The sequence below is a fragment of the Podarcis raffonei genome, chromosome 3, assembly GCF_027172205.1.
Source record: "Podarcis raffonei isolate rPodRaf1 chromosome 3, rPodRaf1.pri, whole genome shotgun sequence".
Taxonomy (NCBI): Eukaryota; Metazoa; Chordata; class Lepidosauria; order Squamata; family Lacertidae; genus Podarcis; species Podarcis raffonei.
Genome location: NC_070604.1, coordinates 53,274,276 through 53,296,361, shown reverse-complemented (window position 1 = coordinate 53,296,361; position 22,086 = coordinate 53,274,276). Strand labels below are relative to the sequence as shown.

Sequence of the window (22,086 nt, the reverse complement as noted above, 5' to 3'; positions counted from 1 at the left end):
GCCTTACTGATCTATTTTGAATTTGGTATTTGTCCTATAATTAAGTAATTTTGTTGGTGTTATATCAGATTGTATTATAGTTTGCCAGGAAGAACAGTTGTCAATTTATTTTTTGTGCTATTTTGTAGCAGAAGAATCTAGATCGTCCTCATGAACCGGAAAAAGTGCCGCGGGCTCCTCATGACAGGCGCAGAGAGTGGCAGAAGTTAGCCCTGGGTCCAGAGCTTGCTGAAGATGACGCCAGTCTCTTACATAAGCACATTGAAATTGCTAATGGCCCTGCGTCACATTTTGACACGAGGTTTTCTTTTTTACTTCTTACTTTTAGTAGCTAATTATTTTGTATATTAGTTATAAAAACATAAGGACTGGCCAGTTTGTAATATAATTTTTCATAGAATTTAGAAAACTTGAGGCCATTGTTTGAACTTTCGATATCGTAGACAAAATGCTCATGAGTTGGTGCTATCCATCACATCAAATTGTATTCCTCTCCTGACCTAGCAGATTTTTTTCCATTTATTGTCTGCTTGGATTTTTGAGCCACATAATCACCTGAGGCCTATTATGACAACACATTCCTACTACATTTATATATTTGGCTGTACACATGCTGTTTTTATGCTGGTTCTACAGACAACCTCCCAACTACCAGTGGTTGCCACTCTGCCCTCTACACTCCTACTGCTGTTGTCATCCCTTCATTGTTCAGCTGTTCCTCCTTCAGTGTCTAAGCCAGTGGTGTCCAAACTTTTTTCAAAGAGGGCCAGATTTGATGAGGTGAAGGGCCGTGGGGGCCAACCAAAGTTGTTGACCTTTTTTAAGGATTGAAGTTGTTCAGGCTTTTTTAGGATTTACCCCAGGAAATAAACTGCCACAGGGGCCATATTAGGCCCCTGAACCAGACTTTGGACATGCCTGGTCTAAGCCTTTGTCCTCCTATTGCCTCTATGTTTCAGCGAACCAGAAACCCCCTTTATTTGCTTTCTACTTTGCGATTAGAAGAACTCAGCCTACCATTTACATTATTTACTGTTATTTGTATACTCTTATTAACATATAAAAATTGTTACAGAGTAATGTAGGCAAAAAATATTCGCTAAATGCTTGCGAAGTGCTTCCTTTATACTTGCAGCGCTACTTTGTGTAACCTAGTTTGTCCTGTTCTACTGATCATTTTGTACTGTTTCTGTCTTTGGTCTTAACCCCATACAAACTGCCAGAAGGACTGTCTTCATTCTTTTGAGGTTCTTGAAACCAATAGGGCTGTAGACAGGATGCAAAATTAGCATATACAATTTGTAAGTGGATTTATTTCTATTCAGACCTCAGGCATATGTGGAACACGTGGATGGACCCTATTCTCTTTCTGCATTGCCATACAGCCAGATGACTGAATTGCTGAGTAGAGCAGAGGAACGTGTCTTAGTCAGGCCACATGAGCCTCCCCCACCTCCACCAATGCATGGAGCAGGAGATGTGAAACCCATTCCGCCCTGTGTCAGGTATGAAACACTTAGAGTACTAATTCAGGACACCTTTTCATTCAACTGACAAAGCGGGGGAAAGATTGACACCACAGGTCTTGGCTATAGGCAAATCAACCTATCAAGGAACTGAAAGGCATGGATTGCTTGTTTGTCAAATCCTTTGATATACTGTGCTATAATAAATACAGAACTTAACATTGAGATTTCAGTTTTGTTATATTATTCTTAAAGGAAAACTTATATTTTTAAAAAAACAATCAATTTTCCAAAGAGTCTTTTAAAGTACTTCTATCTCGTTTAGTCCAAAACACTCTAAAACCTAAGTCTAAGAAACAGACTTCAAACACAACTTTATATGAGTTTTAGAGTGTTTTCCAGTGCAGGACACAGGCACTGATTTTTGAAAATAGGCAAGGAAAATATCCTGTTTCAGCTCGCACAGTATTAGCCATGTGGGGACCTGGCTTGAGACACTGGCTTCAAGAAACGAACACATTCCAAAATGTAGTTGTCAATTTGTTAACATGTTTAGAGATCAGTTTAATACTAGTTCCCAGTTCTAAAGTGCTTTCACACTTTCACGCTATGCTTTAAAAGCAGGTGTGGGGAAACCAAAGCACTCCAGATGGGACTCCCAACTCTCACCAGCTGCAACCATCTTGGCCAATGGTCAGGAATAAAGGGAATTGCAGTCTAATACCATAAAGAGGGCCACAGATCCCTCACCCCTGCTTTCAGGGTATTTCAAGTTGGTTTCAGTCTAGCACTGGCCATATGACAGAATTTATGGAACATTCTCAAAAAGTGAAAGCGTAAATAATGCAGTGTTGTTGTTACATTGTTTGAGTAGTAAAAGCTTGTAGTAAATGACTAAACTATGGTGCCCTTTAGCACGCTTGTGCAAAAATATATCTGCAATAGCCTTATTACTGGAGTTTAATTGAAAGTTAAATATAAATGCCCTGTGGCCAGCTTTCACTCTTATAGTAATCACTTGGAGTGTTTTTCATTTCAGCTCTACCACAGGTTTGACTGAAAATCGTCCTCAGTCACCTGCTACTGGCAGAACACCAGTGTTTGTGAGTCCTACTCCTCCTCCACCACCACCACCCCTTCCATCCGCCTTGTCAACTTCTTCATTAAGATCTGCAATGACTTCCACTCCACCACCTCCAGTGCCGCCGCCTCCACCCCCTCCAACAGCTGTTTTGCAAGCTCCAGCTGTGCCTCCGCCCCCAGCTCCTCTCCAGATTGCTCCTGGAGTGCTTCACCCTGCTCCTCCTCCAATTGCACCTCCTTTGGCACAACCCTCTCCTCCCGTCACCAGAGCGGCCCAAGTCTGTGAAGCCATTCCAGTTCCACAGGGCGAAATGCAAGGACTTCCTCCACCACCTCCTCCTCCTCCATTGCCACCTCCTGGCATCCGACCCTCATCACCTGTTACAGCACTCTCCCACACTCCCACATCTGTTGCCCCTGGGGCTCACCTTCCAATAATGCCTCCATCACCACCTTCACAAGTCACTCCTGCTCCTGAACCCAAGCGTCACCCATCAACACTACCTGTCATCAGCGATGCCAGAAGTGTCCTTCTGGAAGCAATACGAAAAGGTATCTCTTCTGTTCATTGGTTAGCAGCGTTATTCGTTTAATGAATCAAATACTCTCTTAGCAGATTTAATGTTTTCAATTAAATTATTTCTGATGAGGATATTTTAAACATTTCATTAGTTCTGCAAAATAGGCAGATTACCATATATAGATTCTTTTCTCATATGCACTTTACATATCCTTGGCTAAAGTGTAAAGGTGACATGTTAAAAGTTTATACAATTATGCATGGCCTGGGGGAAATAAATAGAGAAAAGTTTTTATCCCTCTGTCACAACACTAGAATTCATGGACACCCAGTGAAGCTGAATGTTGGAAGATTGAGGACAGATAAAAGAAAGTTCTTCATGCAGCACATAGCTAAACTGTGGAACTAAAGAGGATTAGACATAACATATTCATGATGCCTATGTTTTGCCTTCACAGTTGGAGGTGATAAGGTCACAGGAAGGGAAACCACAGGGAAAACCATAGGAGGGGAGAGTGCTCTTGTGCTCATATCCTGCTTGCGGATTTCCCATCAGCTTCTGGTTGGCCACTTTGAGAACAGGGTGTTGGACGAAATAGGCTCCTTTACATTCTTATGTTAAAGTGGTTTTATATAATGTTAGCTGAAGAAGTGTTCACATGACAGAACAATTGGCCTACAGTTTTATGACCATGAGGTTATATCATTATTTAAATAATGATTCTTTAAATTGAGCCAGAATGACTTTAAAAACCCCACAATTTATGTAATAACTAGAAAAACCAGGTTTTCCTTCTATTATCTGCAAATTGTTTAGCCAATCAAATACAGATAGATATGGTGCTGGTCATGTTACATCCTTCTGCCACCTAAAAACTATGATAATTTTCATGACGTCGGTCTTTTTACATTGTCTACTTTAGATAATTAGTAGCTTGAGAATGGTTTCAGAAAAGCTGTGTATTTTGTCAACTTAAATAAAGCAAAGCAGAAAGGGTGTGGGCATATAAGGCAATCACCAAGTGGTATTCTGCTTTGTGTATATACTGCATATCGCAACGTTGGAAGGTCAGGCTTGCTTAACATTTGGAGAGCATGTGCTCTTAGACGTTGTTCTCCAGGATAATTTGAGAGAGACTAGTTTTATCTCCTGGGAGTCTTAGTCACCATATCAGAGGCTACAATTTTTATAGCAATTTAGCAGCAAACCTCGGAATATTTATTGAGGGAGTTGTTGACATTTCCCTTTGCTGTTAAGTTACTCTCAAATAATAAAAGAAGCCATTATCACATTTCTACTAGACTTTGCTGCAGTTTACTCTTCACGTGTGACTCTCTCCACGTGCAACTAACTATGCAGGCAGAATTTATTTTTTAATCAACAGTAAGGAGAAGTTGGAATTTTTTCAGATGAACAACTGTTGTTGATGAGTTTAGAACCCTAAAAAGGACAATGAAGAAGAAGAAAAGGGTATATAATATTTATTGTTGCTAATGCTTACTGGTAGGATTAGCATCCATCAGCCTTCTATTTGAGCTGATTTCTAAAGCTACCAGGAAAAAACTTCATTGTCACTAAAGGACCATTGAATATTTAATACAAGCTACAACAGAAGTTTGTTGTTGCTTTTTACAGTAAAAGCATGATTGAAAAGAATATATGCCTCTCAAAAAGACATCTGCATTAGTAGCCAATTATAACTTCAAACTTTGTTACTTGTTTTTTTTAAAAAAGTAGAAATAGCTTATGTTCATGAGGTGAAACTGGAGTCTCATTGTGTGATAATGGCATTTTTATGCCTTATGATATATTTCCATACACTTATGTCCTTAGGAGAAGAATCAAAACAATTTTCTCTATGTTACATGAAATCCCCTCCCTGTATAAACCTATAGCCATATACAAACTAGTTTTTTGTGGAGATTTGCAAGATACCGGGGAAACCGCAAATGCATGAACTATAAAAAGCTGTCTAAAACAATTGAGAATTTTTGGCATTGCTTTGAACAAAGCAAGTTCATATTAGCATGTCTGATAAGTATGGTGTACACAGTACTATTAATTCCCCCCATGTACTTTTAGGTATTCAGTTACGAAAAGTTGAAGAGCAACGTGAACAAGAAGCTAAACACGAGCGTGTTGAGAATGATGTTGCCACCATCTTGTCTCGTCGCATTGCTGTGGAATACAGTGATTCAGAAGATGACTCAGAGTTTGATGAAGTTGACTGGTTGGAGTAGAATGGATATATGCTACTAAACTGAATGCTGATGTCCATTGTGGTGCTTGTTCTTTAAAACTGTTTGGTCATTTCTAGTGTTTTTGTATTTTCTTTATATAATCCATGTTTTTCTACTTTTCAGTTCACAAAATGTTGGCACATCTTTGAAACTAAATGTTTTACAGTGATACAGCTCTTTAAAAGAGTGTAATTTTGTTCCAGTAGACCACTAAGTATTAAGCATGGGCAGCTGTTGGTAGAGTAGCAGATTTAAATTTTCTGGCATATCTTTAACTGTGCACTTTGTGAATTTTAAGTTATGAAGGCAGAAGCTTCCAGGAGAGTTGTACGTAGTAATGATCATTACTACACTGTTAACAGTTTAAAAACAAAGAAGGGTGTAATCCATAAAGTGCTGCAATTCCCAGGTACTTCATAGGGATTTGAGCAGGAGAAGAACTTGGGGGTTTGCACCCTAGTTATTACTGCCTTGATTAAATCTGTACATTACAAGGTACATGTAGTTCTAGCAGCACTGGACACACTGAAAGAAAAACAAATAATGATCTTTGGGGGTTTTATTGTTGTTTTTAATTAAAAATTATGGCCTTATTTGAATGTTTTAAGATTTCCTTTACTGGTACCTATTGTGTGATACTATTTTGCCTGCTTGAGAGTTTGACCCTCCTCCCCCACCTTGTGAAATCTTCTGACTTAGCCATTCTATGTAACTTATGTAACTGTTAGAAATAACAGTTTGATTTAAATAAATGGTTTGTTTTAAATGTTTCTAGCTGTTGCTTTTTTCAGCACCGAGTCACTTTAGGAGCATTACTATATAAGAAACAAAAACAACAGCAGACAACACCAATGTTTGGGTGAATTTGTAGCCCTACTCAGAGGGAATTTATTGCCTTAAGTAAGTCAGGAACTACTTAGTATGAATCATCCAATCACACCAACCAAAATTAAAACAATTGCTTGTTTCTTAAATTAGCTGTGCTATGAAAACATTAGCTTCAGCTGAATTTACCCAATCCTCAAGTTCTTTATCTACAGATTAATCATAATTAATAATTGTTACCATTCACTGTTGGAAAACAAGGGCCATCACCTTAAAAAACAACCACCACCATGTAGTTATATAACAAAATACTGTTGCTTTTTGTCCATGTGGTATGTATCTGCAATTTTATTCCTTCCCAAACAGCTAAAATAACAAAAAGGGTCAAAATACCAATTTGATTTAGCAAAGTAATGAAGAACCTATGGCACTGTTTAGTTTAACACGAAAAAACCTAGCTTCTCAATTTTAACAGTCTGCGTAGGAAGGCAATGTGTAACTGACAGCTAGAGAACTCGTAGCTCTTACACTTTCCAAAGTAGGCTGATGATCATTAGCAGGTGGGAGGCTGTTTTATATTTCCTGCTCTGTACTACAGAGCAATCTATTCTGCCTCTCAAAAGAACCCATAAAGCAGCTTGATGGTAAATTCTGCCTTCAAAGAAATGTTTGTGTGCCAAGAAGTGCTGCCAGAAATAACTGTGATGAATCACGCATAATCTGTAATCTATATAAAGGAGGTTTTTTTGTCTCCTAATATGTTCTAATGAACAGATTAATTAGAACTAAACTAACAGCTATAAATATTTTGTCTACAGATAAGCTTTCCAACCTTGACGAGGGAGATTCTCTGTAAGTAAGTGATGTTTTGCAAGAATTTGGATCAACTGAGAGATATGCCTACTACTTTCTACCCAAAGCAAACCATTGCCTTTGGCAGTCTCTTTACCTTGTTTCTCTGGGAAATGGGCTGACTGATTCATTTGCTATGATTAGCAGCCATGTTTTTGCACAGTGCTAGTCAGCCATTTCAGAGACACACCTGATAATTGCTACCTAGGTACTACCATGCACTTTCTGTGTAAAGGTAAAGGTACCCCTGCCCGTACAGGCCAGTCTTGCCAGACTCTAGGGTTGTGCGCTCATCTCACTCTATAGGCCGGGAGCCAGCGCTGTCTGCAGACACTTCCGGGTCACGTGGCCAGCGCAGCACACGGAACGCCGTTTACCTTCCCACTGGTAAGCGGTCCCTATTTATCTACTTGTACCCAGGGGTGCTTTCGAACTGCTAGGTTGGCAGGTGCTGGGACCGAACGACGGGAGCGCACCCCGCCGCGGGGATTCGAACCGCTGACCATGCGATCGGCAAGTCCTAGGCGCTGAGGTTTTACCCACAGCGCCACCCGCATCCCCTGCACTTTCTGTGTACTTCATCCTTTTTCATTGGTGTTTTAAACAAGCAAAATTACTGCCATGGTTTTTCAAATTCTGTGCAAATAAAAGCTGAATTCTGCAAAACATACATAATTTTTGCAAAGTGAACTATGTTTTCTGCACTTCTGTGTAAGAAGAAAATATTGATTTTGATACTGGTCACAGAAATCATTCTGAAATTCAATTCCCCCCCCCCAAAGACATTTGTCTAGTCTCAATAAATGTGGATATAGGCTTGAAAGTGTTCAGTTTGGAGAGACAGCTAAGCAGGACTTAGTATTGCAAATAGTCTTTATCCTGATAAGACAGAGGGGCTACTGTGCCCGCAGATGGTGTTTGCACTCTCCCTGAAGGACCAGGTTTATCTTTTGCAGATGCTTATAGCTCTGGTCCTGTCAAGTAGCTCAAGTGGCATGGAGAGGTTCCTTCAGCTGGAATAGCCTGGCCACAATCATTCATGCTCTGGTACATCTCAAATTACTGCAACCCATTTTACTTGTGTTTAATTGTGTTTGTATTTTGACACTATGCTGAATATGACTAACAAATTGTCTAATCCAACAAGCTACCATACTCGCTGTCAGTATGGCATGAAGCAATACCATGAAGTTGCCAGTTCTCATCTCCTGTTGAAAACTGTTTGCTTCTACATGACTCAGCAATAACCTTACATGGCTTCTGGAGACTGTGTTAATGAGATAGAAAGTGGGGCCATTGGTGGTCTTTCCAGAAAACAACACCCCAGTGGCCTTCCTGGAGGCTAATGCAATGCCTGATAGCATCATCTTGGTACCACTCTGCCCCAGTTAACACTGCGGTGTTATGTAGCCACGTGCTCAAGTTTTAACAGCATGAACAGTTGTGACACAGAAATATGCACCTCACAAGGTTATTGGCAGTGCTGGCAGTGACACCCACACAATGCTTCTTAGCAGTCAGTCTGATAGTGTGCAGATTTTTCTTCTACACATAATCCCTACACATATGAATCCTGATCCATATGAGAATCCTCACATGGAAGTTTCTCTATGCAGATAATCCTGGCTATATTAGGACTATCACTATCATTATTATATTTACTTATACCCTTCCTTTTTCCCTGACAAGACTGAAGACAGCTGACAGTTTTTTTTAAAAAAATTGCTATATATATATATATATATATATATATATATATATATATATATATATTTGCTAAAAATATATAATTAAAACTATATACATATAAAATCTGTTTAAACATACAAATAATTATAATAAAAACAGCATGGCACCAGCCCTTTTGTTAAAAGTCCATTTCCAAAAAGCTGGTAGAAGAAGAAAGTCTTCACCTGCCAACCAAAGGACAACAAGGAGGGAGCCAGTCTAGCTTCTTGGGGAAGGGGGCAGTTCCAAAGTCAGGGGGCAGCCACCAAGAAGGCCCTGTTCTGTGTCCCCACCAAGCATGCCTGTGAAAGTGGTGGGACTGAAGAGAAAGACCTCCCCTGAAGATCTCAAAACCCAGACAGGTTCGTATGAGGGAATATGGTCTTTCAGATATCTTGGACCTAAGCTGTATAGTATTTTATAGGTCAAAACTTTGAATTGTGCCCAGAAACAGACTGGTAGCCAGTGGAGCTGTTGTAGCAAGGAAATTGTATGCTCCCTACAATCAGCCCCAGTCAGCAACTTGGCTGCAGCTCTTTGAGTTTTTGAGTACTTTTCAAAGGCAACCCTATGCAGAGTATGTTACAGTATTCCAAATGTAATATAACAATACACTTCATGTATAATTCCTGCATCATGCTAACTTTGGTGAACTACTAAACACGAAGAAGAAAATGAAACATTACAACTCCTAAACAAGTATTGAGTGGGTAGGATTTTGAAACAAACATTTCCCTGAATCCACATTATTTCAAGGTCTGTGTCCTCTCAGTGTACAGAGCAGATCATAGGATTTGTGGAGTCTGAATGAATTGTATTGTATACTCCATAGAGGAGACGGCTCTGTGCACCTCTTGTGTGTTATGGTTCATTTCCCCCTCACCAGTCCCCCACCACAATACCCGTTTACTGTTTTCCAGTTCTACACTAAAATGCTGTACAGAAAATACTAGAATCCCCTTAGGAACCATCTCAAAAATGATCATTGCTTGACATTTGCAAAACAGTGATACTATCATATAGAATGGGAGAGGAAAACAGTTTAAGGTTTGGTAGTTTTCAATTAATTAGCATGTTGAAACTGGAGTTTCAAGGGTCAATCATGGCATAAAGACAGGCACCTGACAGGACATTTGATTACGCTCCTTGTGTGTTTTGGTGAACACCATCACACTGGAAAGAAGGGGGGGAGATGCATTTCTGCATATACATGGACATTACACAGGGCTCTGCATACAGAAGATCCCACACATAGTCCTTGGCATCACCAGCAGTTTTGGGAAATAGTGAGCCCCAGGAGAACTGCCACTAGCCAAACATGCAATACTGGATTACATACAGAATGCATACAGGAGGTCGCATAAATATTATAAAGTGGGACTTGCACAACTCACATATCTCAGTGTCTCAGGGTTCTTCTGAAGTTCCGTAACAGTTTTCCTCTCATCATTTATTTTCATTCTATAGCAGCAACTTCACAATCCCCACAGATGAAATTTGTCATTTTGATCCTTTATTGTGCTTTCGGAATCTGTGGGAATAAAATACTCTCTTGTACCTTTTGAAAAGAGGGTTTTAAGAATAATCATGTCATGCGGCTTTCTTCCCCAGTCTAATCATCTATTTATAGAATCTAAGAATTGCAGAATAGCTAAACTTTACACTGACTGATTACATTTTTATGAAACGTTATTAAAAGGTTTATCATAAAATCATAGAGTTGGAAGAGAACCAGGCATCATCTAGTCCAACCTCCTCAATGCTCAGTCCCCCATCCAATTTGAAACCAAACCAGACCCTGCTTAACTTTGCAAATGTGCTAGCAGTTTTATTGCTACACCAGCATCCTTTACAGATTGGGGGTTACAATAAAAAGTTAACATCTCATGTAAACATCTCATGGTCACCAGAGCTGCCTTTCTATCTCCTGACATGCATTCTTGTGTTTATTGCCAATATAAGTTTTACTATGTACATTTGGTAGCCTCTTATTCTTTAAAAAAGTTATGGTTACAACAATTGCATGCCAATCTTGAGCTGAAATGAATACTACATGGAGTCCATGTCATAGATAGCTCTAGGGAAGAATGAGGGCCCTCTGCTGCTCAGCATGCCAACAGTTTTTTAAGGCCAAAATTGTGATGTGGCAAAATATTAGTTAGCTTATTATTTTGGGGAAAATAATATCTAAGCACCCACTCTATTCTTGAGATTGTAATTTGTTTTAAAATGGTGTTGTTGTTGTTAATTCAATTTATATATGCCCTTTATCAAAAGTTCCCAGGGCGGTGTAAAACATTAAAAACATAATAAAAACCATAATAATAGACAGCATAACAATAAAATAAACATAGTGACATATTGACAGCAACAACATCTCTGCATAGTGTGGATATGCTAAAACCAGGACCAGCAGGATACAGCTGAGGTCGCATGGTAAAGCAAAGTCATCCACAGTGCCTGTCTCTCTAAATTGTGTGTTGTGCCACACTCTCCACGGCAGCCATGTGATGTTAAGCTGCACACCCCCTCCCCATTGCAGCTATTTTGTGACTGGAGCCCACAGAACTCTTTCAAAATTGTAAATGTGCTCACTGGTCCAAGATGGTTGGCAACCTTTAGCTTATGCTCTTGGAAGTAGTATTCAGCCACCATGATTAGTAGCCATTCATTGACTTATCCTCCAGGACTTTGTCTGATCCCCAGGCAAGAAGAAGTTGGTCACCTGCAGTTGCTTAAGGGACACTGCCTTCCACGGTGCTCGAGTCATCCTGCTGATGTTTCACTCACAGCTAATCTTTTGTTTCAAAAGCCTAATGGAGAAAGATAAGAAGTAGAATTTAGTACAAGAGGCTGTGAAAATGAAAATGAACACCAACAGGTGGCAGCATCCCCCTGCTTTTCACAATCTGGAGCTCATTAAAGATTTCCAGAAGATCTTTGGAAGAGCTGCTTTTATGACATTTTATCTACACAAGTGCATACAAGAAGCATGCGCCCCCTTTTCCATGATAACACCTGAATATTTGGTAAAGGTTCAGTTCACTGCATCCACACGCTGGTGAGCAGAGAGGTGGATGACTGTCGCACGTGATGGGGCACACTCATCTCCACAGACGGCATTTGTGAAACAGTGATGAGTGTGGATATGGTAACATATGGAATATAAGAGTAAGCAAGGCTGCTCTCCCATTAGGCAAAGTCCGGCAACCACTTCAAGCAGCAGGTGCTGGGCAGGGAGGGGGAGAGCAGCAGCTCCCTGGTTGTTGCTCCTAAGGTGCCCTGCCCAGTTCCCTGTGTCTGAAGACACAGCTATGTAGACTATATCACATGCCTTTGCCCCACACTAAATTAGCCTGCTGCCTCAGGTGCTGTGGAAGACCCATTACTGGGGTGAATTAAGATTCAGCTTCTGTTTCTGAGCTGAAGTTGAGTGGTGGTGGGGAACGCACATTGTTCTTTGCATCAGGCAGTGACGTGTCCAGCCCTGTGTGTAAAGTTTATCAATGATACAATAATATTGCCATAAGAGGGCTGGGGCTGGGAGGGCAAAATTCCTCAAGCATATGGAATGCAATCACAGAATAGGGCTTGGGAGCAGTGCTTGATTGTAAAAAGTGCCAGATCTTAGGTTCATATTGAAGGTGTTTTCCTCACAAGCAAACATATCAAACTTGGGGCAGGGGGGCTTGGCGGAGTGGGGGGGGGAATGTGACCACTTTTCCAATGCCGAACTTCCCCTCTCAAAGTTGCTTTGCCAATATTTTAATCGGGCATATTTGCATCCTTGCACTCAGTTGTGGTGTACTAAGGAATTTTGTGGGAAAGTTTCCTGCCTAAGTATGCTTAAATTCACAGTTAGTTTCATAGAATCATAGAATTGTAGAGTTAGAAGCGATCCCAGGGGTCATCTGGTCCAACACCCTTCAGTGCAGGAAATTGCAACTAGAGCATCCCTTGCAGAAGGTCTCCAACCTCTGCATTAAAACCTGCAGTGAAGGAGAGTCCAGGGGGAGTCCATTCCATTCTTACTTCAGCAGTGCTCTCCAAAGGGCAGTTGCTTCTAAAAACAAAACACATTTACTGATGTTGATATAATGAAGAGCAGCCTGTCAAGGCCATACCTACATGTGAGCTTCAAACATGCGCTCAAGAAGCACAGTTGAGCCAGTGTGATACAAACTTTAACGGAGATGTACATCTAGTGAAGCTGTCTTTTCATGAAACAGGGAATAGTTTCCTGCACACAGCAGATGCAAAACCTGAAGCTCAATATCTCTTAAACCAGCCTTCATCAGCCTTATGCCTTGAAATAGCTGTGTTGGCTGGGGCTGATGGGAAATGTAGTCCAAAACTTCTGCAGGGTACCAGGTTGGCAAAGACTGCCTTAAACTAACCTACCAAAAGCACTTGTGCAGTGGTAAAGTCACAGATGAAAGCAGTTCAGACAAAAATGAAGTGGCCTATACAGACAGGCATGGATGACAGTTTTAAGACTCATTTGATCTTTCAGTTATAATCATAACTATCTGCTCCTTTATTTTTTCTTCTGCAAGCAGCTATGTCTGGCTGTACCCTTCCCATCAAACACAGGGATTGCCTCCATCATTCTGACAAGAGGATAAAAAAGGACAATTTTAAAAACTTGAGGAGAAAGGTATCCATCGGATAAGAGACCTTCTGCCTAGAGGTAAAGCAACCTCAACGCATGATCTCATGGAGATATTGGATGATGCCCAGTTAACCTGGTTTCAATCTATTCAATTGTGAACATTCATTCTGTTGGGAACCACTCAGAGTGGCTGGGGAAACCCAGCCAGATGGCCGGGTTATAAATAATAAATTATTATTATTATTATTATTATTATTATTTACAAGATACTTGGAACGCAAGGGGAATGGCCTTCATTCTCTTATGTCATTTGAGTCTCTATATAACAAATCAAAATATGGCATAAAAGGAGCTGTGACTTTAAATTATAGCATTCTTTTAGAACAATATGCACGTGATACAGGAGGCCTCCAGTCAGTGTGGGAAAGAGACTTGGGGATCCTAATTGCAGATAATAAATGGCAATCAATTTGGCACAACCCATCCCTATGTACAATCTCTGCTCGTTTGCAGGAGGCTTCTCTTAAAATTGTATTTCGCTGGCACTGGACTCCACCACGTCTAGCCAAAATAAACACTACCATCTCTCGCCTATGCTGGAAAGGCCGCGGAGTGATAGGCTCATATTTTCATGCATGGTGGAGTTGCACATTGGTATACACCTTTTGGGGAAAGGTGTTCCAGATTATTTCCAAAATTACTCAGCAATCCCTTCCACCCAATTCAGCTCTTGCCTTGTTATCCTTAGGCTCAAATTTAAAAAATAACCTTAAATGCAGAGACTTAATATTTTTTTCTATTATCAGCTAATAGAAACCCCCCTTGAAACCTGGGTAAATAATATTTGGAATGTGGCTCTATCGGAATGCCTTACTTGCCATAGAAGGGTAATTAAAGGCACTTCAAAGATAGACATTTTTGCCAAGACTTGGCTTCCATTATTTTCCTTTAAAAATGAGACAGTATATACTTTCATTCCACCCACAACACAAGAATCTCTGTGGAGAAGATACCTGAATTGACAATGCATAAATAAATGTATTGCTTGTGTACTGTGTACTGCATATGAAACTTAAGAATGTACCACTGGACAAGTTACTGTAGTTCTATGTTGTTCTTGTATATACATGAAAATCAATAAAAAATATTTGAATTAAAAAAACCACACACACAGGGATTGCCTTTCTAATTTTAAACACGTTAACCCCAGATTTTCATTTTATAAATGACAGCAAAGATGCTTTGCTGATTAAACTACTGCTGTTTACACAAATGCTGAGCTTGTGATCGCATCACGTTCTTGTTCATCAACTGCTTTATTTTTATTTTTATTTAAGTGCCCAAAGTGGAACTTCATAAGTCAAATTCTTTCTAATTCAAAATTTTGACTGTAATTAAAAAAAAGTCATTTCTCATTGCCAAACACATGATTGAGCAAAACACCTTCATTAGCTTACTTTTCAGAGGAGAGTAAACAGAGCCAGGAGAAATATCAACTGCACAGATTGTCTTACTTGGCAACTGGTGTAGTTTAGAATAATCTTTGCATGTCATGTGCCCTTGCATGTGTTGCTCTCACCAGCATCTCCTGCACAGCCAGACACCTTCTTACATCACAAGACAGTCTCAAGAATAAATAAACACTCAGAATTCAGGTTTATTTTGAAATAAGTCTTATTGAAATCAGTGGGGCCTACTTTTGAGCAAGCATAGCTAGTATTTATCAGGTTCCCTTACACCCTTTGGCAATTCACACATTTTCTTCCAGATCACCTACATCTTTTGACAGATCACTTTTTACATACTGACTCACTAACTACAGTAATAAATTATTTTATGGGGCTATGAGCAAGGTATGTATGCCAAAACCCTTTGGGTTGAAAACCCCTAACTCACACATTACAGCAAACTAAGCAGTGGTGGCTGACACAAGCCTTATTTAATTGATATCTCAAACTGCTGTACAGCAATCATGAGTGCTATGTAGCTTTTCAAAATGGGTATTCCCATATTTTAGTTCTGGCACTGCAAAAATCCCAGAAGTGTGAATTTTGAAGGATAGTTATGCTTGTGTATTGTTTTGGGAACCAAATTCCTACGCCATCCCTACTAAAAATACAAATGCAGAATGGATAATAAAAACATAACCATGAAAAAGAAAAACACCCAGCAGGGCAATGAAAACACAAAAACCATTTCAAGTACACATACAGTACTTTGGGGTTTTTTACAGTTGTGGACAAGAATTGAGGCATTTGGGGTATAAGATGCCAGAGGGTTTCAGTAGTGAGACCCAGATGCCTTACTGTCTCTGTACCACCAAGGCCACCACTACAGGCGGTCATATTGCACTTCCTAGGGTTCAAGTGACACAAAGAGCGAGTATGGCCCAATACAAGCCACTTGGCCCTATAAAGCTACCGACTTTGGTCTGGTTCTTCAGCTTGACCTCTCTGCCTGGACAAAGGAATTGTGGAAAAGTCTTCATTGTGAGAAGGGCGGCTGAGAAAAGGACTGAAGAACAGAGAGGAAGGTAGTGAGAAAGAGTTTGAAGCTGGCTGCATGGTCATAATTTAACATTTGAGGTTTCATAGTACCTCCAACAGCTTGTGTGTCCTAAAAAAGAAGTTTACCAACTTCCTTCTTGGGGATGCTATAATCTGCATTAACCTGCCTTCTGTTTTTCTTTGAGGACGTCTGCTGAAAGGCAGACAAATGTCTTCCCTTTTTTTCACCATACTACTTAGTTTGACAAAGAAAATATTGATTTTACCTGATATAACCCATCCTCATGGCATCTCACTGTTTTTCAGCAGGGAAACTTGTTTTCTGCTGATTTATTACATATTGATCCTATGCTTATTTGCTTTAATATTTCACTCAGTATGGAGCCTCTGTGAACCAACTAGCAATTTGTCTGTTTGTTCTTTCTGCCCTTTATAATAAGCATACTCTTTCCCACCATTTTCTAGAAGAGATTCTGTACTAGAACATTCATCTCTCATCCTCTGTTCATCATCAGCCATGTGGAGATTATTCATCACCAAACTTAAAGGAGCAATCAAAGCAGCATAAAGATTGCAAAGCACATCAAAGAAGCCTTATATAATTTACAAAAAAAATCAGCCCTTTTAATTCATTTCTTTGCAATAACGGAGTCAAAATATTTTTAAAATGCCACACCCTGGTCCTCCACAGGAAAGTGTGTCACCTGGTATTTAGAGTTGCGCAATGTAATTGACTCATGGCTTATCCCCACTCCCTTTTGTTCCACTGCTTTTCTCCAGGGAAAACCACTGTTTAGCATGCAATCGGAGCAAACGGCAATTTGTGTTTTCTCCGGATTGATGTTTGCTTCAATTTGGAGCTAAAGAGCAGGTTTTCCCTAGTAATGGAGCAGGACCAGTGCTTTCTATGCACAGAACAAGTGGAAATGCCCTAAGTCTGGGGAGATCCGGGTTCAAATATCACCTCAGTTTTGAAACAAACTAGGTCATCACCTTCAACTGGTGCAACTGGGCCTACAGCTGGGCCACAGCCTGATCTATAGTAGAACACAGCAGCATTACTTCTCAGGGTTCCTTCTTTGAGGGAGGACTTGAGGATTACGGCAAATAATTATACGACCTTCCACAGACATCTGAGGGCAGCCTTGCATATGCTTCTAATGTGTTCTGCTCTGTTGTGGTGTTTCTGTATATTATGTTGGAAGCCATCCAGAGTGGCTGGGGCAACTCAGTCAGATGGGTAGAGTACAAAAAAAAAAATTATTATTAAATAATTATAGGAGAGGACCTTTTCAGTTGTGGCTTTGCATCAGTGGAACACCCTCCCCAGTGAGGTCTGCCTGGTACCTTTGTTTCAGTGCCAGGTTACAACATCCATTTCCCTTGCTTCTGATGTTTTAGCATGTTGTTGTTTTTGCTGTTAGTATGGTGCCAAAGCTTCCTGTGGTTGTTATTGGGTGGGGGTGTTGTTTTGTATATTTCTATGAACTGCATGCATTTTTTTATGAATTGGTTAATACTATAATGTATTTATGTTTATATTTTTAAATACTTTTGTAAGTCACTTAGCAAGAAATCTGTGTAACAAGAGACTAACCAGTATAATATAACATAATAACAATAAGTAAAATTACAAGATGGAAGTCCCCAAATGCAAGATTAGGCTAGAGGTGAATCTTTGGATATTGAAACAAGTGTCCTTTGACCAATCACTTTCAGCATAACCTATCTGCATAGTCCCCCTAGTATTTCCCAGAGCTCCTTGGGAGAAGGGTGAGATAAAAATGTTATTTGTAATTTTAAAAGCTGTAAAATATTGTAAGTGCTATAAAAATATTATAAAAAACAAGGTACAGTGGTACCTCGGGTTACATACGCTTCAGGTTACAGAATCTGCTAACCCAGAAATAGTACCTCAGGTTAAGTACTTTGCTTCAGGATGAGAACAGAAATTGTGCTCCGGTGGTGCGGCAGCAGCAGGAGGCCCCATTAGCTAAAGTAGTGCTTCAGGTTAAGAACAGTTTCAGGTTAGGTACGGACCTCCAGAACGAATTAAGTACTTAACCCGAGGTCCCACTGTAGTCCCTGCCCAGAAGCTTATAATCTAATAGACACAGGTGTGCCAAATCTAGGGGGCAGAAGTGCCGTCAGCCCCCTCAATATTCCTTACCAGGGGGCTCAACTCCCTCCCACCCATTACTGGAAGAGGCTGAACTGACAAGCCAACCGCAGTGCAGCATCAAAGGCAGGCTCCTCCTGAGCGTGAGAGAGAAGGAGCTGCGGCCATTGAAACTGTGTGGTGCTGGACAAGGCTTCCTCCCAATGATGCAAGCATGATGGGCAACAGGCACGTGATGTCACAGGCATGCATCACAGACATGATATGTTGCTGCTCCCTGCCGCCCAATCTTTGGCCCAAGGCGGCACCTCTGAATAGTCATGACACAATAAGAAAAAATGGGATGGGAAGGGGAAAATAAAGAAACTGGAACAATACTTCTCGAAGTTACATGGCTGTTCTTACAATGACTATGCAGGAAAGAAACAGTTCAGGGAAAGAAAGAACTAAATGGCAGCTCGTCTGTCAGCTAAGCCAATGGGATAAATTATAAATACCCTTGCTGGTTATTTGGGGGGCACTGTGATAAAAACAAAGCATTTTCAATGGCTGGGTCAGGTCCTAGCCCATGCCATGAGACAGCTGGAAAACCTGAATCCCTCTGAGCACCACCACCAATAGTGCCTCACCATTTCTGCTGTCATTGTAGTGAGCAGCCTGGCATATGAGAGGATGCCTAGTTTGGGTTCAGACCCTTTCTCTTTCTCCCAACAAATGCTCCATCCTGCAACAGCACAGCTCCCAAGAGCACCATTGTGTTCTGGTCTATTGGGAGGCTGAGAATGAGGCAGGTGAAAGAGCAGGAGGAGGAAAAAGCCAGGTGGGGGCTGTTGTGTTTCAAAGCAAAAGATGGCACTGCCAGCAGGAGGCTGCAGGCAGGTGGACTGCAGGGAACGGATGTGTTACCCCATGCAGGCACATCATTACTGAGTCCCTGTAGTTCAAACACGGATCTATTATAGGATGTTATTGTAGGCTCCCTGCTTCTTAAATCATCAATGTTTTTTAAAAAGGAAAAAAAAACTGTAACACAGTTAGGTGAAAGAGTTTGAAGAGCTATGGTTTACTTTTTCGCCTTTCCATTGCTCAGGGGCTCAGAATAGAACTTTATATGGCATGTTTCTAAGGCCATAGCCAAGGCACTCCAGGGCAGCTATCCCTAAATGACTTCAGTAATTCCTCTGTAACAAGATCAAGCTCAACTGGATAGAGAATCCCTGCAGGAATGGTTAACGAGTTGCCTTCTACCCATGTGCATGATTTGCAGTATTCGTTTCTGCAGAAAGCTATTTTATTGTTTTTGTTTGTTATCACAGTATGTATTTTTGTGTTTTTATATTGTAAACCACCCTGTGATCTTCAGATGAAAGGCGGTATAAAAATGCAATAAAGAAGAAGAATAAAAGGTACAGAAAGATCTACAGACCAACTGCAAAGGCTGGTGCTTGATTGCAGATGAGACGGAAACTCATGGATAACTTTGAAAAACATTCTCCTGAGAAACAGTTTGACTCAAATACATTCAGTCTGGGCACCAGGACGTCATAACAGTTGGTGGCAGGTACACAGTTTCAACAGGATGTTGTGAGAACTTACAATCACAAGATAAGTGCTGATCATACTTATGCATTATGAAAATACTCGTGTCCATATGCTTTCCTCCATACTACTAAGGTTGTGAATGCAATCCTATCTATACTTACTGGGAAGACTCATAGTGAATTTGCGTGAACACTTCTCAGAGCTTATTATTATTGACCATACTCATGGCTGTGATGTCAGGAAAGAAATAGGCCAGGTTCAAGTTCTTGTATTAATTTACAGGGTCCTTCACAACTTGGGCTCAGGATATCACAAGGACCCACCTGATCCCTTATATCCCAGCCCAATCACTTAGATCTTTGGGGGAGTCTCTGTTGGAGATCCATTATGGTTATGCATGGCTCATAACTACTAGAAGAATTACATTCAACATAGTGAGCCCAAGCCTGTGGAAATCCCTCCCAAATGAGATTAGATAGCTACCCTACTTTCTGACTTCAGGCACATGACTAAGACTTTTTGTTCCAGTGGGCATTTTAAGGTAGTGTTTGGTTTCACGATAATTTTTTCTTGTTTTCTTGTCCCATTCCCTATGGATTGTTTTTATTCCTCGCAAGAAAAGGTAAAAGTTGACAGCTATGATGATTGCTGTATATAAATATTTTAAAAACAGGCAATGAAGGATCACATTTTCATATAAGATCAAGAGCAGAGAATTTAAAAGGCATTCATTTCCTCGAAGCTTAGTCTCTATATGGGAGTGAGACTGGGGGCATTTTACACGTGCTTAAGGTGTTGTAAGAGACTCTTTAAGGTGTCAAATCATAAAAAGAGTGTGCAGGCAAGCAAACTTATTTGAAGAATTCAATAAAAAATACACTCCTGAGAAATAGTGCTTGACAGGAAATTGAACTGAGTAATAATTCTCTTGCCTCCTCTTGTAGATGTGAGCCACAGAGTCAGAACTGTTTGACCATAACACCATGAGCTCAGTGCAGCAGATCAATATAACAAAATAATGGAACAGCCAAGAAGCTGTTGCCATTTATTTATATGAGGTTAAAAGCCTCAGAGAAGGGCCATCTGAAGGAGATATTGCATTAGCCCAGTGTTCTGAATTTTGAAGACAATAACATCCAACATCAAAAGTGTTAGCTAGGGAGTACAATAGACTAAGATATAAAAGAGATTTGGAATCAATCCAAGAAAAGCTATGCACTTCAAAATCCTATCCATTTCAACAGAAGAGAGTTGTGTCTTAAAAGATACTTAACTTTGGCTTTTTCGCCACCAATGTTTTTTTTTAACCATTTAAAATCTTGAAAAGTATTTGTATGAAAGTTTAGATATCCTTAACCATACTATATCAGAGATTGAGGATAATTTAATATACTTTCTGGATATTAAACCCTTTGAGGCACAAATAACTTTTCTTCAGACAGGACAGGACTCAGCCTGCACACTAGCCAGAATTCCATGTTACCCAGAATTCCATGAGTCTACCCCGTCATCTGTTTCAGCTCAAAATCATCTCCCACTTGGCTGTATTTCCCACCTCAGGTATAGGGTCTCAATATCATTTCTCTCACACACATGAAAAAGCATGTATGTTTTCAGTTGTTTCTGTTTTATCTGTAAGTCATCTTGAGTCCCTGTCAGGGAAAAAGGTGAGCTTATAAATACATTTCTTTTCCAACACTGATTAGAGCTAATGATAATTCAATATTTGCATCCTCACCTTTTCATTGATTGATATGCCCATTTCATTTATATCCCATGCAAGTCAGGGTGGTATATTGACCACATCTTTACCTCCCTAGCTTCAGCAGTGCCAGCCCTTCCCTTAGACCAGGCGTCAGCAACATTTTTCAGCCGTGGGCCAGTCCACCATCCCTCAGACCATGTGGTGGGCCAGACTATATTTTTTTTTGGGGGGGAAATGAACGAATTCCTATGCCACACAAATAACCCAGAGTTGCATTTTGAATAAAAGCACACCTTCTACTCATGTAAAAACGCCAGGCAGGCCCCACAAAAAAACAAGAGATGCATTTTAAATAAAAGGACACATTCTACTAATGTAAAAACACACTGATTCCCAGACCATCTGCAGTCCGGATTGAGAAGGCGATTGGGCTTCATGCTCCGGCACCGGGGGTGGGGCTGGTGCGTATCGCGGGGCGAGGCGGGGCGCACCGCCTGTGGGGGCGGGGCACCCAGTGTGGGGGGGGCAGCCGTGATGGCACCCTGAACTCCCATCATCCCTGAGCTCTGGCCTTACTAGCTAGGGGTGATGGGAGTTGTAGTTCAACAACATCTGGGGACCCACAGGTTGAGAAAGGCTGGCTTAGACAAAGTGAGGGAACTGTCTCAGGTGGCAGATGCTGGGAGGGGGGCAGGAGATCCCCCCCCCACAATTTCTCCCAAAGTCTCTAGCCATTCCCCTCTGTTGGAGACTAGAACTATGTGTGCCACAGGTCTGTCACATACCTACCCCCAATAGTCTGCTGCCCTCAGGTGCACTGGAAGCCTTTGTCTGTGTTGAATTAAGCCACTTCTTCAAAATCAGTTAGCTATGTCACCTGCTACTT

The 22,086-nt window shown here is 40.7% G+C and overlaps 2 protein-coding genes across 4 annotated transcripts in view; one reads left to right on the top strand and one right to left on the bottom strand.

Moving 5' to 3' along the window:
• The window catches only part of WASF1 (WASP family member 1), a 44,757-nt gene extending 38,681 nt beyond the window's left edge, over window positions 1-6,076 (top strand). For all 3 annotated transcript variants that reach the window (XM_053381665.1, XM_053381663.1, XM_053381664.1), the window contains 4 exons: window positions 129-301; window positions 1,326-1,505; window positions 2,506-3,101; window positions 5,153-6,076. In XM_053381665.1, coding sequence (XP_053237640.1) covers window positions 129-301; window positions 1,326-1,505; window positions 2,506-3,101; window positions 5,153-5,310 — 1,107 coding nt within the window. In that variant the 3' untranslated portion in view covers window positions 5,311-6,076. The remainder of the gene's footprint in view (window positions 1-128; window positions 302-1,325; window positions 1,506-2,505; window positions 3,102-5,152) is intronic.
• CDC40 (cell division cycle 40) overlaps window positions 1-10,190 on the bottom strand; it is an 85,781-nt gene extending 75,591 nt beyond the window's left edge. Inside the window, exon 1 of the mRNA XM_053381658.1 lies at window positions 10,110-10,190. Coding sequence (XP_053237633.1) covers window positions 10,110-10,175 — 66 coding nt within the window. The 5' untranslated portion in view covers window positions 10,176-10,190. The remainder of the gene's footprint in view (window positions 1-10,109) is intronic.
• Between the last annotated feature and the right edge of the window lie 11,896 nt (window positions 10,191-22,086).